We start from the raw sequence: 19,611 nt of genomic DNA, 5'->3' as shown, positions 1-19,611 counted from the left end.
CATTCGGCTAAGGAAGGTCTCCTTAGAACTTTATAATGGTTGAATAAGATTTGGATAAAATACCTAAACAAAATGCCTAAAAGGTCATGTATGCTCTAAAATACATCGAAAATATTTCAATTGTTAAGCACTATTTTCAATTGTTTTGGGCACCCCAATACATTTTGGACTCTCAAATAGAGTTACTGTGCACATGCTGTAAAAGCCTTAGGTGCAGCCTCATTGCTTACAAGCGCACAGGCGCGCTGTACATTGTGATCTCACTGCGGTCTCATGCGCTCCGTCACATGTGCTGTATAAAATTCAGCGCAATAATTGAAGTGATAACAAAAGTTTTCAACAGGGATCGAAATTGTCACTCTTGAATCGTGAGGCTTCGACCATATTATATAGGCCGTCTAGACACCTGCATAATGAGGCGAAAATAGTTGTAGAGGCTCATCGTTCTAAGCAGTTGTTCCACAACTTGGATACCGATGGCGAACCGCAGCGCCAAGCAGCGCATGAGACGAGTCTCCCCGAGAGCACATCACCTAGCGCGCGCTTTTAGAATTTTCGAGAGCCTCCGTCTTGCGCAGCACACTAGGATTCTGATGAGCTGAGAGACGGTTTAGTTGGAGGATCGTCAGTACATTTATGTGCTTCTGAGAAATATGTAACTCTACTCTCAAAGTATTCAAATCAAAGGTAGCAAAACATGTCTTTACAGAGGGTCATACTATTAGGACGGCGGATATCAAAATTTTTCGAAATGTTTCTTCACATTGGAAATTAGATTGTTCAAGGACTTTCAGGAACGTAAAATGCCTACTTCACGAGCTGAAACGTCTTCAATTGTTTCACAATATAAACATTCAATGGTTTCTGCGATTTGCTATTGTAATGGGATAAAAGTCTATGCGAAAGTTGTAAGCCTGTAATCATTAAAAATTGTTTTCATTTCACCGATATTACGACTAAGTTAATTCACAAACCTTGTACATTTTGCGACCACCAATCAAATTGTAATACAATTTTCCTTCAAACAAATGATATTTTCAGTCTGCTCATCATAATCTCCTCCTGGGTAGGTAATGTTTCGACTCTTCCATCTCTCCCAGGTCGACCCGACCGCCGCATTTCGGAACCCTCACTCTGCTAGGATTTTATGTATTAAATATGCAAACACTTATCATCATCGGCGTCATCACCATCATCACGACCAACCTCAGTCTCCGCATATAATCATCGTCGTCATCAATAGCAATAACAACAGCAACAACTAAAAAGCTGTTGGTTCCTCTCATTGGAGCCGCTGGGAGTGCAGAACAATCGGTTCATGGTGGGGGTGTTGAATGTGGTCCTTGTGTTTCATTCCACTCGGAATTCGATTACCTCAACCAACCCATCTGTGTCCACCTGGGGTCCCATGGCCCTTCCTTTGGTCGTTGATTTAAAATTTATTGCATTCTCCAACCCCCATCTCCGGGAGTTTCCAAAATTGCATCACTCTTTCCGGTGGTGTCCTTTTTTTCGGTACATAACGGTGCGAGGTGCGGCAGCCAGGCAGCAGCATCCTGGGGACACGGCAACAACTGTGTGCTGATAACATTTTATTTCATCCAGCCAGCCAGCCAGTCAGCTCTCCATCCTAATGCGAATGGAAATGCGCATGGATGAAATATTTCACATATATGTGTAGTACTGCTGGTTGCTGCTGCAGATGTTGATTGTGCACAGGAAGCACGTCACTCCGGGCTCGGTATACATAGGACAACCCGGGCGTGTTTAGGGATACTCTCAATGGGGGGGGTTGGGCATTCCGTTGTTCAATAAACAGCTGACGATTATTATTATTATTATTATTATTATTTATTATAGAGGTTTTAACTGGTGTCATTCGCCTCTGAGCTGACGATTAATTCTATTAAAACAAAGTACATGCTGTGGGGGGCCAGATAGCCGTAGCGGTAAACGCGCAGCTATTCAGCAAGACCAAGCTGAGGGTCGTGGGTTCGAATCCCGCCGGTCGAGGATCTTTTCGGGTTGGAAATTTTCTCGACTTCCCAGGGCAAAGAGTATCTTCGTACCTGCCACACGATATACGCATGCAAAAATGGTCATTGGCACAGTAAGCTTTTAGTTAATAACTGTGGAAGTGCTCATAAGAACACTAATCTGAGAAGCAGGCTCTGTCCCAGTGGGGACGTAATGCCAGAAAGAAGAAGAACATGCTGTTGCTGATGTAGTGCTTAAGGCGAAGTAGCCCGTCATTCGTTTTGGCAACAATGATGACTTTTCAGCTTGCAATTTCAAAGTGATAAAACTCAGTCTTGAAAGTTTATATTGACTTGAAAATGTATCACTGTACGCGCTAACATGCATAAAGTATGCTGAAACTTTTTCAGCTGTGTCAGTGCAAAACCAACTGATTTTCTTTGATTAGAAATCGTGAGATGAATCAGCAACAATCATCACGACGCGTACAGATTTCAATTCGCCTTAATGGGGTTATGTTTGAAGTTGTTGAAGAATTTGTTAATCTTGGAACACTTGTGACGAGGACGTTTCCCGTGTAGTGAAAAATCATGTTGTGACTGAAAATGCTGAAGACAATACTCAGTGGAAAACGAGACGTCTACATCAAGAGTTGTACAAAGAAGTTAATATTATTAAGCAAAATAAATACGGCAGATTTCAGTGGGCGCTTAGTGTGAAAAAGAAGCTATAAATAAATAATGTTCAGTAGAAAATGTTTCACTTTCAACATAACATCAGATTATTGTTGAAATAAATGTTCACTTTTCATTTGATTGAACGAAACCCAAATTAGAGTAAGCTATGCAAAAGATACATTGTGCGTTTTTTGTAGGGTTTTCGGTGTTATTTAATGGTTCCAATATGGATTATTTTGAAATGTTGCGCTAAAAACTTCAAATCAAGATTTCTCGAGATTCTTAGGGATTTTTTTAAATTGGTTCAGAGGTGCAAAATTACCTCAGAAATCGAGCCCTATGCTCAGTTTCGATGGACAATGTTATTTTTTCACGGTCTGGCGGGGCACCATGATTTTCGATTGTTCATCCCACCTTGATACACCACTGCGCTTATTCCTAGGTACACACATAAAAAGGATGGGAAAAGTAAACCCAGTCAAATTGAATCCGGAATCGAAATTACCACTATGTTCATTTGAAGCAAATTTTAATCGTATTTTATTTTCCGTTCCTTTTTTCAGATTTTCATACCAACCACCGTTAAAATGATGTGTTCGGCAGTCCAGTAATCTGCTGTATTCCCACAATGGATAGTGCCAACGGCAATCATCCGCCACCCGTCCCCGGTGGGGACATGAAACCGGATGGCAGTGCAGGGGTAGGTCCTCCCCCTGTGACCCCAGGGATACCACCAATGCACCCATCCGGATATCAACACTACGGTTATGGTGGTCCTCCACCCCCAGGAATGATGGACCACCACGCCAAGGATCCATACTATCATCATGCAGCGGCAGCTCGCCACTACGATCCGTATTCTATGCACGCGCCCTACCATTCGTATCAACATCCTTATCACCATCAATCCCCTTATGGGAGTCACTCTTACCATCATCAAGCATCATCGGGATATCCACAGGCAACCGGAATGATTCCGGGCGGTGGGCCACCATCCTCACCTTATTCTGGATATCATGGACATACCTCGCAAGGCACTATTCCACATCCACCCGCCCCGTCATTGTTGGGCGGATCATCGGTAATACCTGCTCAAAAACCGTCAGGAAAACCAAGTCCTACGAAAATTGAATCCGTCACACCGATTCGAGACGACAAGAACATGCTCATCGGCCCTTCTGTTTCCTCAGCCGGACACGACGTGACAGACAACGCTACTTCGGGAATTCCTCCTAAACGCAAAATTGAAATCCTGGACAATGTATTGATCAAAAAGTCCAAGCAAGAGTTGGAAGCGGAAAAACAAGAAATCATTCCGCTTCCCACCACTGAAGCTGCCAACGTTCCAGAACCAACACCTCTGCCACCAAAACCACCAACGCCAACTGATTCCAGTAAATCATCCTTCCAAATATCAAATCTATTGGACGATAAACCCACTAAAACCGAACCCGCACCGATAGTGGAAACTGACTCCACTCCAGCGGATACTGCCCCAGTGGAACAACAGCAACCGGAACCGGAGCCGCCTTCCGAGGAGAAGCAACCAACACCGCCATCCCCCAAAGATGAACCGGAATTCGTGCCAGAACCGGAAGAGACCGATCCACTAGCACTTCCATCAAGCAACACTAGCAAGGCGGAAGAGTTGGACGAACCAACAGCATCAACGTCTTCACCACCTCAGCAGCAAATGGACTTTGACATCTCCGAGAAGCTGAAGGAAATGGGCGAAATCAGTGTTAAACCTGTGTCCAAATCGGACGCATCCAATGCCAGCAAGGTGAAAGACTTGGAATGCACGGAAGAGATTTCGCTTGAGATCACCAAGAAGGATGCCGCCATGCGAAAAGTTACCCAACATGAGGAAGAACATCAAAGAGGTAATGGACGACAACCAACTGGATGCGTCAACGTTGGCCGCCCAGCGACAAGAGTTAGAGCGTTTGGCCAGAGTGCAGGAACAGCAACGGATAATCCGAGAAGTTCAGAGACAGCTTGCTTTAGAGCGGCAAACCAACAAAACCGAGCAGAAGGTGATGCAATTTCTGCAAGGTCACGCTTCCATCCTGAAGACCCAACAACCGGGAACCTCAACCTCGGTCAAGATGGGCTACATGAAGAACCCGTTCGAGACTAGAGGCCGACCGCCGAAAGCACGCCCGATCCAAGCCAATTTGACCCCTTCTGTGAGTATCGCTCCGGTAAAATCCTCTTCAGCAGCCGCATCTTCATCCTCTTCCCTATCGACGAAGATACCATCATTTCCAGTGCGGACTTTCGACGACATGATGGATAGCGACGATGATCTGGATGACGACGACGACGATGAAGAAGACAGCGAAGCAGAGTACATACCACCCGAAAAGAAGGAAGTAGTAACAATCGATAGTTCCTCGGACGACGATTGTATTGTGCTGTCCGACGATGACGAAGAACCGGAAGACGATTCCGATGACGATCCACAAAACAGCGGAATGCACGTCAACGATTCGTACAACGTTCCGGACGACAAGGGACGTGTCGTGATCAACATAGGTCATGCCGAAGGCGAAGAGGACATTTTTTCTGGCCCCACAGATTGCACGAATCATCAAACCTCACCAGATCGGGGGCGTTCGGTTCTTGTTCGATAATATCATCGAATCCATCGAGCGGTACGATACCAGTACCGGATTCGGTTGCATCCTAGCGCATTCGATGGGTCTCGGAAAAACGCTTCAACTGGTTTGCTTCTGTGATATATTTTTAAGACATACCAGCTCAAAAACGGTGCTCATCATAATGCCCATCAATACGTTGCAGAACTGGTTGAACGAATTCAACACGTGGCTACCGGAAGATGCTGAAAAAAGTCCTTTGAATAACCACGGGGAAGTGCGGCCCAGGAACTTCAAGATCTTCATTCTGAATGATAGTCACAAAACGCTCAAATCAAGGGCGAAGGTCGTCTTGGAGTGGGCCAAAAGTGGGGGAGTTTTGCTGATTGGTTACGAAATGTACCGATTGTTGAGTCAAAAGAAGATGACCAAAAAGAAGAAGAAAAAGAAGAACGAGTCAGCACCAGTAGAAGAAGAGAAAGAATCGACAGAAGACCAGAAGAATATGTTTGATGAAATCCACGAGGCACTGGTGAAGCCTGGCCCAGATTTGGTAGTTTGCGATGAAGGCCATCGCATCAAAAATTCCCACGCTGGTATTTCGGTTGCTTTGAAGCAGATAAAGTCCAAACGAAGGATAGTTCTGACTGGATATCCTTTACAGAACAATCTGTTAGAATATTGGTGCATGGTGGATTTTGTTCGTCCCAATTATCTTGGAACAAAAACAGAATTCAGCAACATGTTTGAACGACCTATTCAAAACGGTCAGTGCATTGATTCCACTCCTCAAGATATCAAACTGATGCGTTATAGGGCACATGTTTTGCACTCGCTGCTTTTGGGTTTCGTACAGAGACGATCCCATGCAGTTCTCCAAACTTCGCTTCCACAGAAAGAAGAATTCGTTTTGCTAATTCGGATGACCGAATTCCAGAGGAAGTTGTACACGATCTTCATGAATGAAGTTGTGCGAACCAAGGCTGTTCCAAATCCTTTGAAGGCGTTTGCCGTTTGCTGTAAGATTTGGAATCATCCTGATGTGTTGTACAACTTCTTGAAGCAAAGTGAACGCGATTTAGATTTGGAAATTGAGGAAGCCGAACCTGCTCCGATAATCAAAGGTGCTAAACCATTAGTCGCTCCTCCCCCTGAGCGTCATGCTCCTAAACCGGCGCCAGTGGTGGAGAAGAAACCAGAAGAAAAGAAGGAAAAGAAGAAACCTGGCAAGAAGCCAGCGGCTCCAAAGCCTCCCAAGCCGTTAGCTTTGAAAAAAGACGGAACTCCTCGTAAACCTAGGACAACCAAAAAGCAACAGCAAGCTCTCAAAAACCAACAAGCCGTTGGTAAAGATGGCAAACTGGTTCCTGCTGCGACAGTCAGCCCGAGCACTCTCAATAAGGATCCCAATGCACCCGTGGAGGCCCCCCAGCAACCTCCGGCTACTATTCCGATAGACTCAACAGCTATCAAACAGGAATATCCAACACAAAATAACTATCCTCCTCAGCAACCGTCAGCTCCTCAGCAGCAGCAACAACAACAACAGGGAATGTATCCCGGATATCAAAACCAAAATTATAATCAGCAAGCCCCTCCTCCAGCTGCACCATACAATTACAATCAAGGCAACTACAATCAAGATCCGAACTATAATAACTACAATAATCAGTACGGATCCAATGATCCCTACAACAACAGCAACTATGGCAACAATTACTACGGCCGCAATGACTACAACTACAACCAGGGCTACAATTACAATTATGACCAAAACTACCAGAACAACTACAACAACACTAACAACTACCAGAACAACTATTGGGGCAACAACAATTACTACCAGCAACAGCAGCAGCAGCCGCCGCAGAACAATTCCTACAACAATGGTTATTACGGTAACAGCAATCAGTACGGTTACACAGACCAACAGCAACAATACAATCAATATGAACAAAAATGGGATCCAAACCAGGCTCCGGTTCCACCGATGCCCGATCCCAACCAAACTACCTATCCTCCTAACCCTCAAGAAACGGCACCTCCGCCACCTATGGATCCGCTGCTTAACCAGCAGCAAGCCAATGCCCAGTACGCGGATCAACCGTCGCTAGAAGACCTCAAAGATCCGGTCAAATCGGTTGAAATCAAGGAAGAGAAGCCCACCGAAATTGTGGACATGGACACGAAGATCATCACCAAGGTTGAAGAAGACGTAAAACCGCCATTGACACAGATAAAGGAAGAAATAAAAACTGAAATAAAACAAGAAGTGCAAGAGTCGAACGGTATTGGTGAAAATGGGGATGAAAAGACTGTTGATACGAAAGTGGATGTGAAGCAAGAAATTAAGACTGAAGACGGGGTGAAAACGGAAGCATTAGTGGCAGAGGTGAAGAAGGAACCGGAAGAAAATGTAAAACAAGAGAAGGATGAAGAGAACGACGAAGAAAAGAAAATAAACGAAACGAAGCACGAAATCGACGAAGAAAAGTTGAAAGATGAGTTGCTCAAGATTGAAGATGAGTTTAAGGCAAAAGAATCGAAAGATGGCGGTAAAGATGGTAAAGCAAAAGATAAGGACAAGGATAAAGAGAAAGAGAAAGACAAGGACGAAATTCCCTACGAGTGGGCGTTCGAGCTAATGAAAGGTTACGTTCCGGATCTGCTGGAGAGTTCACCCAAGATGGAAATCTTTTTCTACATTCTGGAGGAGAGCATCAAACTGGGTGATCGAATGCTAGTTTTCAGCCAGAGTTTGCTGACTCTCAATTTGATTGAGAGATTCTTGCAGCGCAATAAGATCCCTGGCACGGAAAACAACTGGGCAAAGAATGCCAGTTACTACCGTAAGTATTGATCGTCTGAGAAGGGAGGGTAGAGTTTACCTACTCTTAAGTGATTTGGACTCACACCGAAGGGGATACAAATTCGTGAAAGGGAGCGTGGAGTCGTGTAGAATCGTGAAAGGGAGGCCGGCGTCGTTGTAAAATCGTTATCCGTTCTGTGACGTTGTTGTTTTCGTGATTATAATTTAAATCAGGGCTGCTCGCGGGTCGCATCTGCATTTTGTGCGGCCTGCGAAGAGTTTGAATCTGGTCCGTTGATTGTTCTACCAACTTTACAAACTAAAACATAATAAGTTTAATAATTTCATTTCAAGCTGAACCTTAACTCGAATTTTGAAATATATGATTGTTTATTAGAATATATATTATTGTTAAGGGGCCCAGATAGCCATAGCGGTAAACGCGCAGCTATTCAGCATGACCATGCTGAGGGTCGTGGATTCGAATCCCGCTGGTCGAGGATCTTTTCGTAAAGGAAATTTTCTCGACTCCCAGGGCATAGAGTATCTTCGTACCTGCCACACGATATAAGGTACCGCGGGGCAAGTGGGACATAAAAAAATGATAGTTCAAACAGATTGTTCAATATAATTAAAAAATGTCAATATTTTGCAAATCCAACAACACGTTCACATTTTTGCAACATATTTGATGGTGTGTGCATGAGTTTGATCGAATAATTTCCAAATTGTGAAAATCTTAGAAGAAAGTATTAGAATGAGCCAATAGACGCAGTTACCTCGCTAAACAGGGCAAGTGGGACACATCCAGTTTCATGCGTCCAACGTCATCAGTAAGTCAACCATAGCAATAATAAGATTGGCAAATCATGGATTTTTAATTTTGAGTACATATTTGATGTACAGAAGGGATCAACCATAAAATACGTAACGTTTTAGGAAGAAAACGTAAATGTAAGGTTATGTCACATCGCATTTAATTTTTACTAAAAATTACTCACTAAAAGCGTAAAGAGGTATAAAACATGTTCAAAATATATTATTTATAAGTTATCAATCGAAATGTAGCACGTAAACTTTCAAAAATTGACGAATTTTTAAATATTTAATTATTATTTGTTATTACTGTTATGCATGGCGGAATCCCACTTAATGGGATGGAACTGTTTTCCGCAACTACTGGATTTGATAGAAATATCAACTAAAGTTAAATAAAAATATTAAAGTAAACGTTCTCATGATGTATTTTAAATTTTATCTCTGTCTTCTTTTAATTTTAAATTCATATTTCAAATAAAAATAGAAAAACCTATTTAGACAAATTTGTCATTTGTTCTCCCTATTCAACAATTACGTAATATAAGATTTTTTTTTATAGAAATCGTTCGTTTGAATGTTTTAGAGCTACTCTCTAGGAAAATGTTTGAAACGTGTCTAGAAAAGTTTTGATTCTGGTGCTTGTTTCGATAGGTCCCACTTACCCCGGGTATAAAGATATTTTGGGGTAATTTAGACTATAAAAATTTTCATATGAAATGAAAACAAAATACCTGTTTATCGTATGCAGCTTGTAACAATACTTAAAGTTGTAGCTTACCGATGGTAATTCGATTTATAGCACAATTATTTTTTGCAAGCCAATGTAGAACGTGAAACGTGTCACAATTTATCATACAAGTTGAAAATGGTGCTGAGCTGACAACTGTTACATGGAGCACATGGTATTAAAAATTACAATCATTTTTGTACTAAATTCTTTCCTTATCATTGTATCTTCAACTTTCTAGAAGAATACCCCCATGAAAAGCTTTTCCTAAAAGAGCTATGACGGAATGTCCCACTTACCCCGGATTCTCACTTGCCCCGGGGTACCTTACACATGTAAAAATGGTCAATCGGCAAAGAGAGCTCTCAGTTAATAACTGTGAAAGTCCTCATAAGAACACTAACTGAGAAGCAGGCTCTGTATCAGTTGGGACGTAAAGCCAGAAAGAAGAAGAATTATTGTTAGAACTATTTGTCATCTACTCATCTAGATTATCTGGCTCTAGACCGATTAGCGATTAGTAACGCGTTAACTTATTATTATAACTTTATATTATTATAACTGTAATTATAACAATTTGCCGTCCCCTGTTCTTTTTTTAATCCGGGGTAAAATTCAGCGGGGTAAAATTGATCGGAATGACTCATCTCGTAAATAAATCGTTGATAAATTCATTGATGGAACATTTCCAAAGTATGAATTGCACATCTGCTTCTTATATTCATGAGCTAATGAGAATAAGGATTTTTGCGAAAATTGTGTTTACTTCATACGTAAATTTGTCAACTTTTCAAAACAACGATTTCAATGTTTAGGGATGACACTATCGAAGATTCATGTCTCCCATAAGTTCTGCAAGCGATATGAGCAAGGAAAATATGGTTCTCACTAAAACTGGCATCGCCGAAAACGATTCCGTTGTCAAAACTTTCATTAGAATGTTCAATCAGACAATATTAACGAATTACTGTTAAGAATGTAGAATTTCCTTGGGAAATGGCCTACCTTTAGGCGTATTCCGTGGTTCAAGGTGTTTTTCGCTCGCCGTCTTCAAAATACCCGTGAATATAAAAACTTCAAAAATCAATAGCCCGTTCTCTAGAACTAACCCTTGCACTAAGTTGCAGCAATGAAAAACATCCGCTGGCCCCGACGGAATTGGTTATCCGCTGCTAAAACAGCTTCCATCTACCGGGAAAATCTAGTTTCTCCAGCTAATCATCTCCATGTGGGAAGAGACATCTTTCCCAGAGGAGTGGAATTAGAGCATTGTAATTCCGATTCCAAAGAGCAACGTTAATTCCCAGGCTTCCGAATTCTCACTCACTCTCACGATAATGGATTTATCCCTCACAGCAATTTTCAGCGATTAGCTACCTTGCGATTTTATCCGTCCACAAAACAAAGCGAAAATAGATAATTGCACATTTCCGTAGCTGTGAGAAGTTTGTTTTCTCTTTCTCCGATCCATGGAGAACTTTTCCTGTATGCATCGCCACAAGCAGCAGTTGCTTTTATGCACCAAATTAACCACTCCATTCGTCAAGTTGGTGTGGTGGCATGGTTAGCGTGCACGCATCGCTGTTGTTTTTAGCAATGTTCTAGGTTCGAATCCCGTCGCCGGCACTAGTTTTTGTTTATCCACATAGTGATAATTCTCGGGACCAGTTGGTGAGCGAAAATATGATGGAGTGAAAAATATATTATCCCCGGAGTGGAGTGATTTTCGGTTATCCACCATCGTAGCTCCAGGGAAAATTAGTGTGAGCGATAAAAGATGTTCACGTGAGGAAGCGAAAAAAGCATTCTCCTTACGTGCGAAAAATCGTAGATTTCGCATCATTGATACGAAAATTCAGAACCCTGTTAATTCCCGAGATCCATCAAAGTACCGGCCGATATCATTAACCTGCTGTATGTCCAAGGTCACAGAACAGATGGTGAATAGAAGGCTCCGTGAGAAACTTGAAGAAGACTACCGGCTAGGTCATCGTCAACACTCTTGGTGGCCTGCTCCACGAGGTGCACTCCGACGGAATTCATGCCGAGCTAATATCCCTGGATATAGCGAAAGCTTTTAATAGAATTTGGACCCCGCTCGTACTTCATCAACACGCCAAATAGGGCTTCTCTGGGAACCTGATGGCGTTCATTAAAAACTTCCTTTCTGGCCGGTCCTTCCGGGTACTTATTGGCAACACAGCGTCGCAACGTTTCAAAGAAGAAACCGGGGTACAAGGGTCCGTCCTCGCTGTCACGTTATTCATAGTAGCGATGAATGGAGTTTTCGAGCGTCTACCAGCGAATCTCTATGTCTTCGACTACGTCGACGACATTCTCTTAGTTGCGATCGCCAACACTCCTGGTAGAACCAGGATTAAAGCTCAAGCCGCTGTGACAGCCGTACACAAATGGACCTCCTCTGTAGGTAGACTGCGCCTCAAGGTGGCCCAAGCCATCGTCGACAGCCGACTTTTCTATGGCTTGGAAATGACGTGTATAAATCACGACAAGCTTGAAGAAGTTCTAGCGCCGATTTTCAACAGTTATGTTCGGATCATCTCCGGCCTACTACCGCCAACTCTCGCGGAATCTGCCGCAGCCGAAGTTGGCATATTACTTTTTCGGCATCGTTTATTTGCAGCCATTTGTCGAAAAGCGGTTACTTGTTCTGCTAAAACAGCCGGTGCCGAGAGAATCCACCTCCTTGAAAAAGGAGACTGGATTCTGCGCATAGTCGCCAGCGCCTGCCTCCCCCGGTGGCCAAGACTCACTGTCATGGAGCAAATAGCTGACAAGCTCAGACGACCATCAAGAGTAATTTTAGAAAACGGGACAACACAGCGGCCCTCAGAGCTTCGGTAAATGAACTCCTACAATCAAGCTTCCCCAATCATGAGCATCGGTACACGAACGGTTCCTAATCCCAGAGAGGTGTTGGCTTTGCCGTTTTCAGTTCGAACCTCTACGTGAATCAAAGCCTCCCTAAAGAGTGCTCAATTTTCTCTACCGAAGCAGCGGCAATCTTCTATGCAGCAACAACTCCGTTGGGCCAGTCTTGGGAACTGTGACCACAATTCACCACAGTTCATCGATTCTGCCATTCCACCAAAACACAAAGCAGCAGCAGCATCAATACCATCAGGCGTTGCGCTGCCAACGGTTCACACACTGCTTGACTGTTTTTGTCTCTCCTTTATGACCATTTTCGGGCAGCCATTCCAAGCTGAATGATTGAAAAAAGTGTTAAATCATTCAATCGCTAATATTTTGCTTGTGTTTTCAACTAATTGAAATCTATTAGCTCTAACAGAAAGACCACAATCATTCCGTTACGATACATATAAACAAGTTCAATTTCATACTGCCTTTATCGAGCAAAAATGCAAAACCCCGAAAACCGCAAAAATCGTGTCACCACTGTGCTCGAGTCATTTCGCATTCGAGGTTGAAAAACGTTAGGAAGAAGAAGATTACATTTTTGAAGAGCCGTGACATTTTTTTGTTTTGAACCGTCATGGTTTGCTTTGGATTTTGATGGTCGTGTAGAAAGATGTAAATGTAGAGGCGGTAAATGTTTGCTCCAGTACTTTTCTCATCCCTGACATTAATCCTTTCCAACTCAGCAAGTGTACTAGATGCCCTCAAATCCGAATCGCCAACACACCCATGGGTCCAAAGAATTTGTATAATAAAAGTGTAAAAACCTCGCGAAAACTGGAAAGTTACAGTGCCCGTTCGAGCTTGGCAACACTCCAAAAATTTTCAAGTTGCCTAAATTGGACCGTTCCAAAATTTAACGGTTGTTTTTATTAAAACTTCCATCACCGTAATAATGACCACGAATTTAATTAACCTATTTTGAATATGGTAAGCCTTAAGGCGCAAGAGAGAATGGCACAAAAATCAGAACTGAAAAAGCAGTTTTCTCCTTTTAAAACAACAAATTGATGAAAATAAAAACACACAGCCTTTTTATTTGGCAAATAAAAGAGCTGTGTTTTTTTATTTTCTTCGATTTGTCTAATTAAAAAGAGAAAACTGCTTTTTCATTTTTGACTTTTGCACCATTTTTACTTGGGCCTTAAGAAGGTCCACAGAAACATTGAGATTGTCAGGATTTGTGAATGACAATGATCCATTTTTTCTGTACATGGATTTCCGTGTTCCCAAAAAAACAAACCGTGGCAAAACCAAACGGGCACTGTACGATGAAAAGTGTTCTTAGTAAACTTAGTATTCTTATGCTCACTTAAACACTTGTTACAACGTCTCAGCAATCATTATCCTGACACCTAAAAAAGGTGAAACATCCTCTTTTTGCATTATACCGGTTCTTCTTCTTTCTGGCGTTACGTCCCAACTGGGACATAGCCTGCTCCTCAGATTAGTGTTCTTATGACCACTTCCACAGTTATTAACTGAGAGCTTTCTTTGCCGATTGACCATTTTTGCATGTGTATATCGTGTGGCAGGTACCGTGCCGGTACTATATTCTGAACGCTTAAGAAAATCTGAAGATAATGGCTTATGTAAAAGAAGAGGTTTTCTTTTTAGTAGTCGGTATTGACTACCTTCGCATGTGCTAAATATATATTTTAACTTATGGCTCGATATTGGTTGCATAACCATAAGGGATCAGTCAGATTTATTTTTGAAAACCGTGTCCATGTTCCTTATTCTGAACAGTCAATAAGGAAGTGTTCCTATTAATGGACAAAAGTGTTCCTAATTATAGACAGCAATAAATCCATATGTATCAAACAAAAGCAATTATATTTATTAATGGTTTATAACAGCAGTTCAAAGAGGCAATCTATTAGCAATTCTCCAGGCCTTATAAGCGGACCTGATCGCTTCCTTTGCAGTTTAGATCGGGATCCGATTGTATAAAATTTTGCGGTAATCTATTTCGCGGTTTGTCATTTCGCGGTTAGTACCATTTGGCGGCTTGTCATTTCGAGGTCATTACCATTTCGCGGTGTACCGTTTCGCGGTTTGGACCGAGATGTTTCATCTAACTTAACAGTGCAATTTGAAGGACTGCCTGGGTTCAAAAGAAGGGTAAATCACCGATGAAAACATTATTAGTGATAATGCCAACAATTTTCAGTTCAACTCGTAGGAAAAACCACACCGCGAAATGGTATAGACCGCGAAACGGCATACCGCGAAATGGTACTAACCGCAAGACGGTAAACCGCAAAATGATACAAACCGCGAAACGGTACACCACGAAATGGTTTACCGCGAAATGTCGGACAACCCAGGATCCATCTCGAAATATCCGGAAGTCGGTACAAAAACAACTGAATCCATTTTCTTCCCGGAATGTTATTTGGAAAATCACATGATTTTCCGGAAAGAATCATGTACTGACCTACCAATATTCTTAAGCGGCTTGTGTCGATGGAAAAGTCAGATTTAGCTGACCGGACTATATAATCCGATATGCGATCCTCATCTTCTTCCGACAATATGGTTGGTTTTCCTGGACGGTTATGTATAGTAGATTTTTCCCCTTGGAGTATCCAGCTTTTTTAAAAGCGTTAATGGCTGCCACACACAGGCTCGCTTTCTGGGAAGGGTCGGTGGATTTGACGTTTGACATGGGTAGTTTTACACGCTCGTTCAGATCTACTCAAAAGTGAGTAGATTTCGACTCACTTTGGAACAAAGTGGAACTGCTCAAAAGTGAGTAACACCATCGTTACTCACTTTAGAGTAACATTGTCAAATGCCAATATGGGAGTAACACTTACTCACTTCGTTTAATCTGAAATTTGCGAAAGTGAGTAGATGTCACTCACTTCAGGAAATAATATTTTTATAAACAATATATTATGTTATTCATAAAATCAGAAGAAATATAAATAGAGCATAACATTTATTTATTATCTCTTACATAACTATATGAATAATACATAATAACAAGTAAAAAAAAAATATTTGTGTTGAAATTTTCGCTGCTCTGGAATGGATCCCCGGATGTTATAAATCTCTGGGGGATTGATGAAAGTCATGGAGGATGTAGTTTAACCGAGCCAGTAGCCTTCCCAGTTAGACTATGAAGAATTGATAATTAGTTCAATAAAAAGTAGGACGGTAAAACTTACTGTTTATATTTTTTCTTGCGGTTGTTCTATCAAAACCAGGACTTGGTCATTTTCCCTTCGACCTCGCTTCACTTGGTATCAGGATTATTGACTTCGCAGCATTAATCTGGAATTCGCCGGTTGGACTTCCGAAGCGAAGTTTCAAGCAAACTAACTTCATCGCTGTGCCGGCTCGGCTTTTGTCTCGACTGTTTTTGAAAACAGTCCGACATCACGTTGACGGAAGAAATTTCACCACAACGGAGGATTTGTCAGTTCGAGCGCGCGAAATTTTCACAAGTCTTTGACGTTTACAAAGTGAGTCAAATATGTTTGTGTTTACTCAAAAGTGAGTAAGGTCGTTTTCTTTCATGGTTGAGTAAAAAGTTACTCACTTTGATAAAATAAAGTTACTCACTTTTGACAGCTAACTTGAAACTTCAAAAGTAAGTCAAAGTTACTCTCTTTTGATTAGATTTGAACGAGCGTGTATATTGAGTGGACCCAAGCCAAACGTCAAATCGAGAGCCTACCAGAAAGCGAGCCTGTTTATGGCAGCCATTAACGCTTGTAAAAGGCTGGATAGAATGAGCCTCTGTACGTGCCATAAATTCTTTTGTTCTCTTGACTTTTACTGTGCGCCGTGTGTTGGTGCTGTCTCACTCTCTCTTACGGGCAACTTGAAAACAGGGCGCACAGTAAAAGTCAAACGCTTTATAGCATGCATAGGCTCATACTGACAGCAATTCCGTAAAGACCTGCCGTGCTTCTAGTCGAAAACCCCTTCCTGACAAGAGTAATAGCCCTCTCCAGCTTCCACGGGTCGTGTAGGGTGATTCTTTTTTGCCGCGGCATATCTCTCGATTACTTTTTCAAATCGACGTAAGTAACTTTCATACGGTTTTGAGAAAACTAATTGAGAAGAATCACAACCTGTCTTCCAAAACTGTTTTAAAATGAAACACCTTTTTAACATTTTTTCGCCGTTTACATCGCTCATATTTTGCATACAATCTGATCGCGTTCAAAACCTAGATAGTTTCTATTAATTTCAACAAAAATAATTATAACAAAATGATAAGCCGTTCAAAACAGTTACTTTCGACGTTTTTCTACCAGTGTAAACCAGTGTTTTGTTTAGATTCGTGTTTAAGTTACTTTGTCTCTCTATACAGCGGGGCGGCGAAAGTAGTGGTTAAGTTGCGAAAGTTGAAAATCTTACTTTCGTCGTTTTGTAAATCCGGAAATTGAACGTTCTAAAAGTGAAAAATCTAGTTGGTTAGGAGCGGAACATGTGGAATTTCGTCTGCGAAACACGTAGGATCAATAAAGTAAGTTTATTCACTTTTTTGACTTGAGACTATTTGAATAAGTTTTCGAGATCTGTTTATAATAAGGATCAATCAACAACATTTGGTGCCGATCTTTGAACACTTAATTAATCAGAGATTGCACGCAGTAGCTCCAAATATTTGTAAATAATATGAAGATATATTCTTACCGGTCAGTTTCCAGCAGCTACGAATGTAATTTGATTATATTGTCAACCCAAAATGAAGCAAACATTTTGACCGGTGTCTTAAGCCCCAAGCACAATGTGAGCGGCAGCGCGGTACAACGGCAAAACGGCAAGCCCATCTTGAGCTACACTCTACTTGTCAAGTCAATGTTGAAAAGGATTTAGTCAACACTGGATTGATAAGTAAAGTGTAGATCAAGATGGGCATGCCGTTTTGCCGTTGTGCCGCGTTGCCGTTCACATTGTGCTTGGGGCCTTAGTGCACAGGCTTAGCGGCCATGTTTTTTTTCACGTTTGTCAAAGTCCGAACCTTATTTTTCGTCAAATCACGTAAAATATTGCCAAAATAAATCTGTGCCTCGGATATACGATAAGAAAATATGTAGCTGATGTATGTTATATAAGTTTTTGTGCAAAAATTTGGATTAGAAGATTGAAATCATTAAGTTTGTCGTAAACTGTTCAGAATATGGAACTGTCTATAAATATGGAGCTCGCACGGTACAAAGATACTTGTAAGCCCTGGGAATCGAGAAAATTTCCTTTACGAAAATATTCTCGACCAGTGGGATTCGAACCCACGACCCTCAGCATGGTCATGCTGAATAGCTGCGCGTTTACCGCTACGGCTATCTGGGCCCCATTCGCTAGTACATTATACCGGTAAAACGCCTAAATTTGCTGTTCGCATGATACCGAATAGATGTTATGCACACCCTTCGGACATCGGAGACTTGGGTGGCCTTCTGCCGCCCCAGTTCCTGCACCCTCAATGCAGCTTCGTCGCATGTAAATTTTGCACTGTTTACTGACATGACTGCATTTAAAAAGGCATGGACTTTTTTATATTCAGGCTTTATTCTTTAGGTTGGTAATTTTCATCTCTAATTCGGCCTTTTGTGATTCGGCCTTCTGTGATTTGGCCTTCTGGACATTCAGCCTTTTGTGATTCGGCCTTCTGTGATAATCCCATCTTATCATCCTGCGCATCAGTTTTACACAATTCTGGGAAGCAGTGATGCAGTTTAAACTGAACGCGAGCCAAAAGTGAACTGAACGCGTTCTAATTTTGCACGAGAACCTAGTAGACATTAAATTCTCGTGCATGATTTCGCACCTGCTGTTCACATTAAAATGCAAATGCATTTTTAACACGAAAAATACTACATCATAACATATTGAATTCCAATCGTTACAAATATATGGCACCTTAAATGTTTCCTAACATCTCAAATTTTTGAACTGCTCAATGTTCAAGCCTACTCGTTCAAAAGTTTGAACTGGAACGCAAACTGAACGCGTTCAAATGCAACACTGCTGGGAAGAATTTGTGCAAATTTCGAAATATTTAGAAGACATGAAATGAGTGGTGGTCCTACCCATGAAAGTTAGCGAAAATTTGTTCAGGTTTGTGTTTTCTTGACGACCAATTCAGTTTTCCCCGGAGAGCATTCGATATTCAGCTTTAAGTAGATAGTAGAATATCCTGTAAGGGCCCATGCATACAATTGATCCTGTGACACTTGCGTGGAGTTTGTGTAAAAGGGCATAAACGCATACTGAATCATAAGGCCACCATATCTAAACTTGACTTATTTTATTTTCGTGAATCCGTAAAAAAACACCTTAAAATCTATTCAATGAACTTTTTTCATCCAATTCCCTATCAAACAGGACTGGATGGTTCAACAACGGCCCAGGAACGCGAGAAGTTGATCAACGAGTTTAACTCGAACCCGAACATCCACCTGTTTCTGGTGTCGACCCGCGCTGGTTCGCTGGGTATTAACCTGGTCGGTGCGAACCGGGTCGTAGTTTTTGACGCCAGCTGGAATCCCTGCCACGACACGCAAGCCGTTTGTCGCGTTTACCGATACGGTCAGAAAAAACCGTGCTTCGTGTATCGCTTGGTGGTGGACAACTGTTTGGAGAAGAAGATTTACGATCGACAGATCAACAAGCAGGGCATGAGCGATCGGATCGTGGACGAGTGCAACCCGGATGCGCATCTTTCGATGAAAGAGGTGACCAGTTTGTGCTACGACGATGGCGAAGATGGAGAAGTTAAGGACTTTAGCGAAGACAAGGATAAATTTATCGATGTGGTCATGCAGAATTTGTTGGAATTGTACTCCAAGAAGCTTACAAAGTCACCGTTTGCCCACGAGAGTTTGTTGATCGATCGAAAGGAGAAGAAGCTGTCCTCGGCGGAGAAAAGACAAGCGCAGCGAGGATATGAATTGGAGAAACAAGCGGCTACCAAGCCGAGCTATTCCTACACATCGATGGGAACGACGTACAGAGCTATCCGAACCCCGGATGGCTCGATCATTCATCGACCTGTTGCTTCGGTATGTAGCCTTTGGCACAGAAGGAAGGTTTTGAGTT

At 42.0% G+C, this 19,611-nt stretch overlaps 1 protein-coding gene across 1 annotated transcript in view; it reads left to right on the top strand.

Moving 5' to 3' along the window:
• LOC5570673 overlaps window positions 1-19,611 on the top strand; it is a 42,160-nt gene that overhangs the window by 14,616 nt on the left and 7,933 nt on the right. The window contains 4 exon segments of the mRNA XM_021840091.1: window positions 3,218-4,512; window positions 4,514-5,212; window positions 5,214-8,103; window positions 18,898-19,574. Coding sequence (XP_021695783.1) covers window positions 3,283-4,512; window positions 4,514-5,212; window positions 5,214-8,103; window positions 18,898-19,574 — 5,496 coding nt within the window. The 5' untranslated portion in view covers window positions 3,218-3,282.

The sequence above is a fragment of the Aedes aegypti genome, chromosome 2 (assembly GCF_002204515.2).
Source record: "Aedes aegypti strain LVP_AGWG chromosome 2, AaegL5.0 Primary Assembly, whole genome shotgun sequence".
Lineage (NCBI taxonomy): Eukaryota > Metazoa > Arthropoda > Insecta > Diptera > Culicidae > Aedes > Aedes aegypti.
Note: the sequence above shows the minus strand (reverse complement) of the source record. Positions and strands in the feature narration are given on the sequence as shown.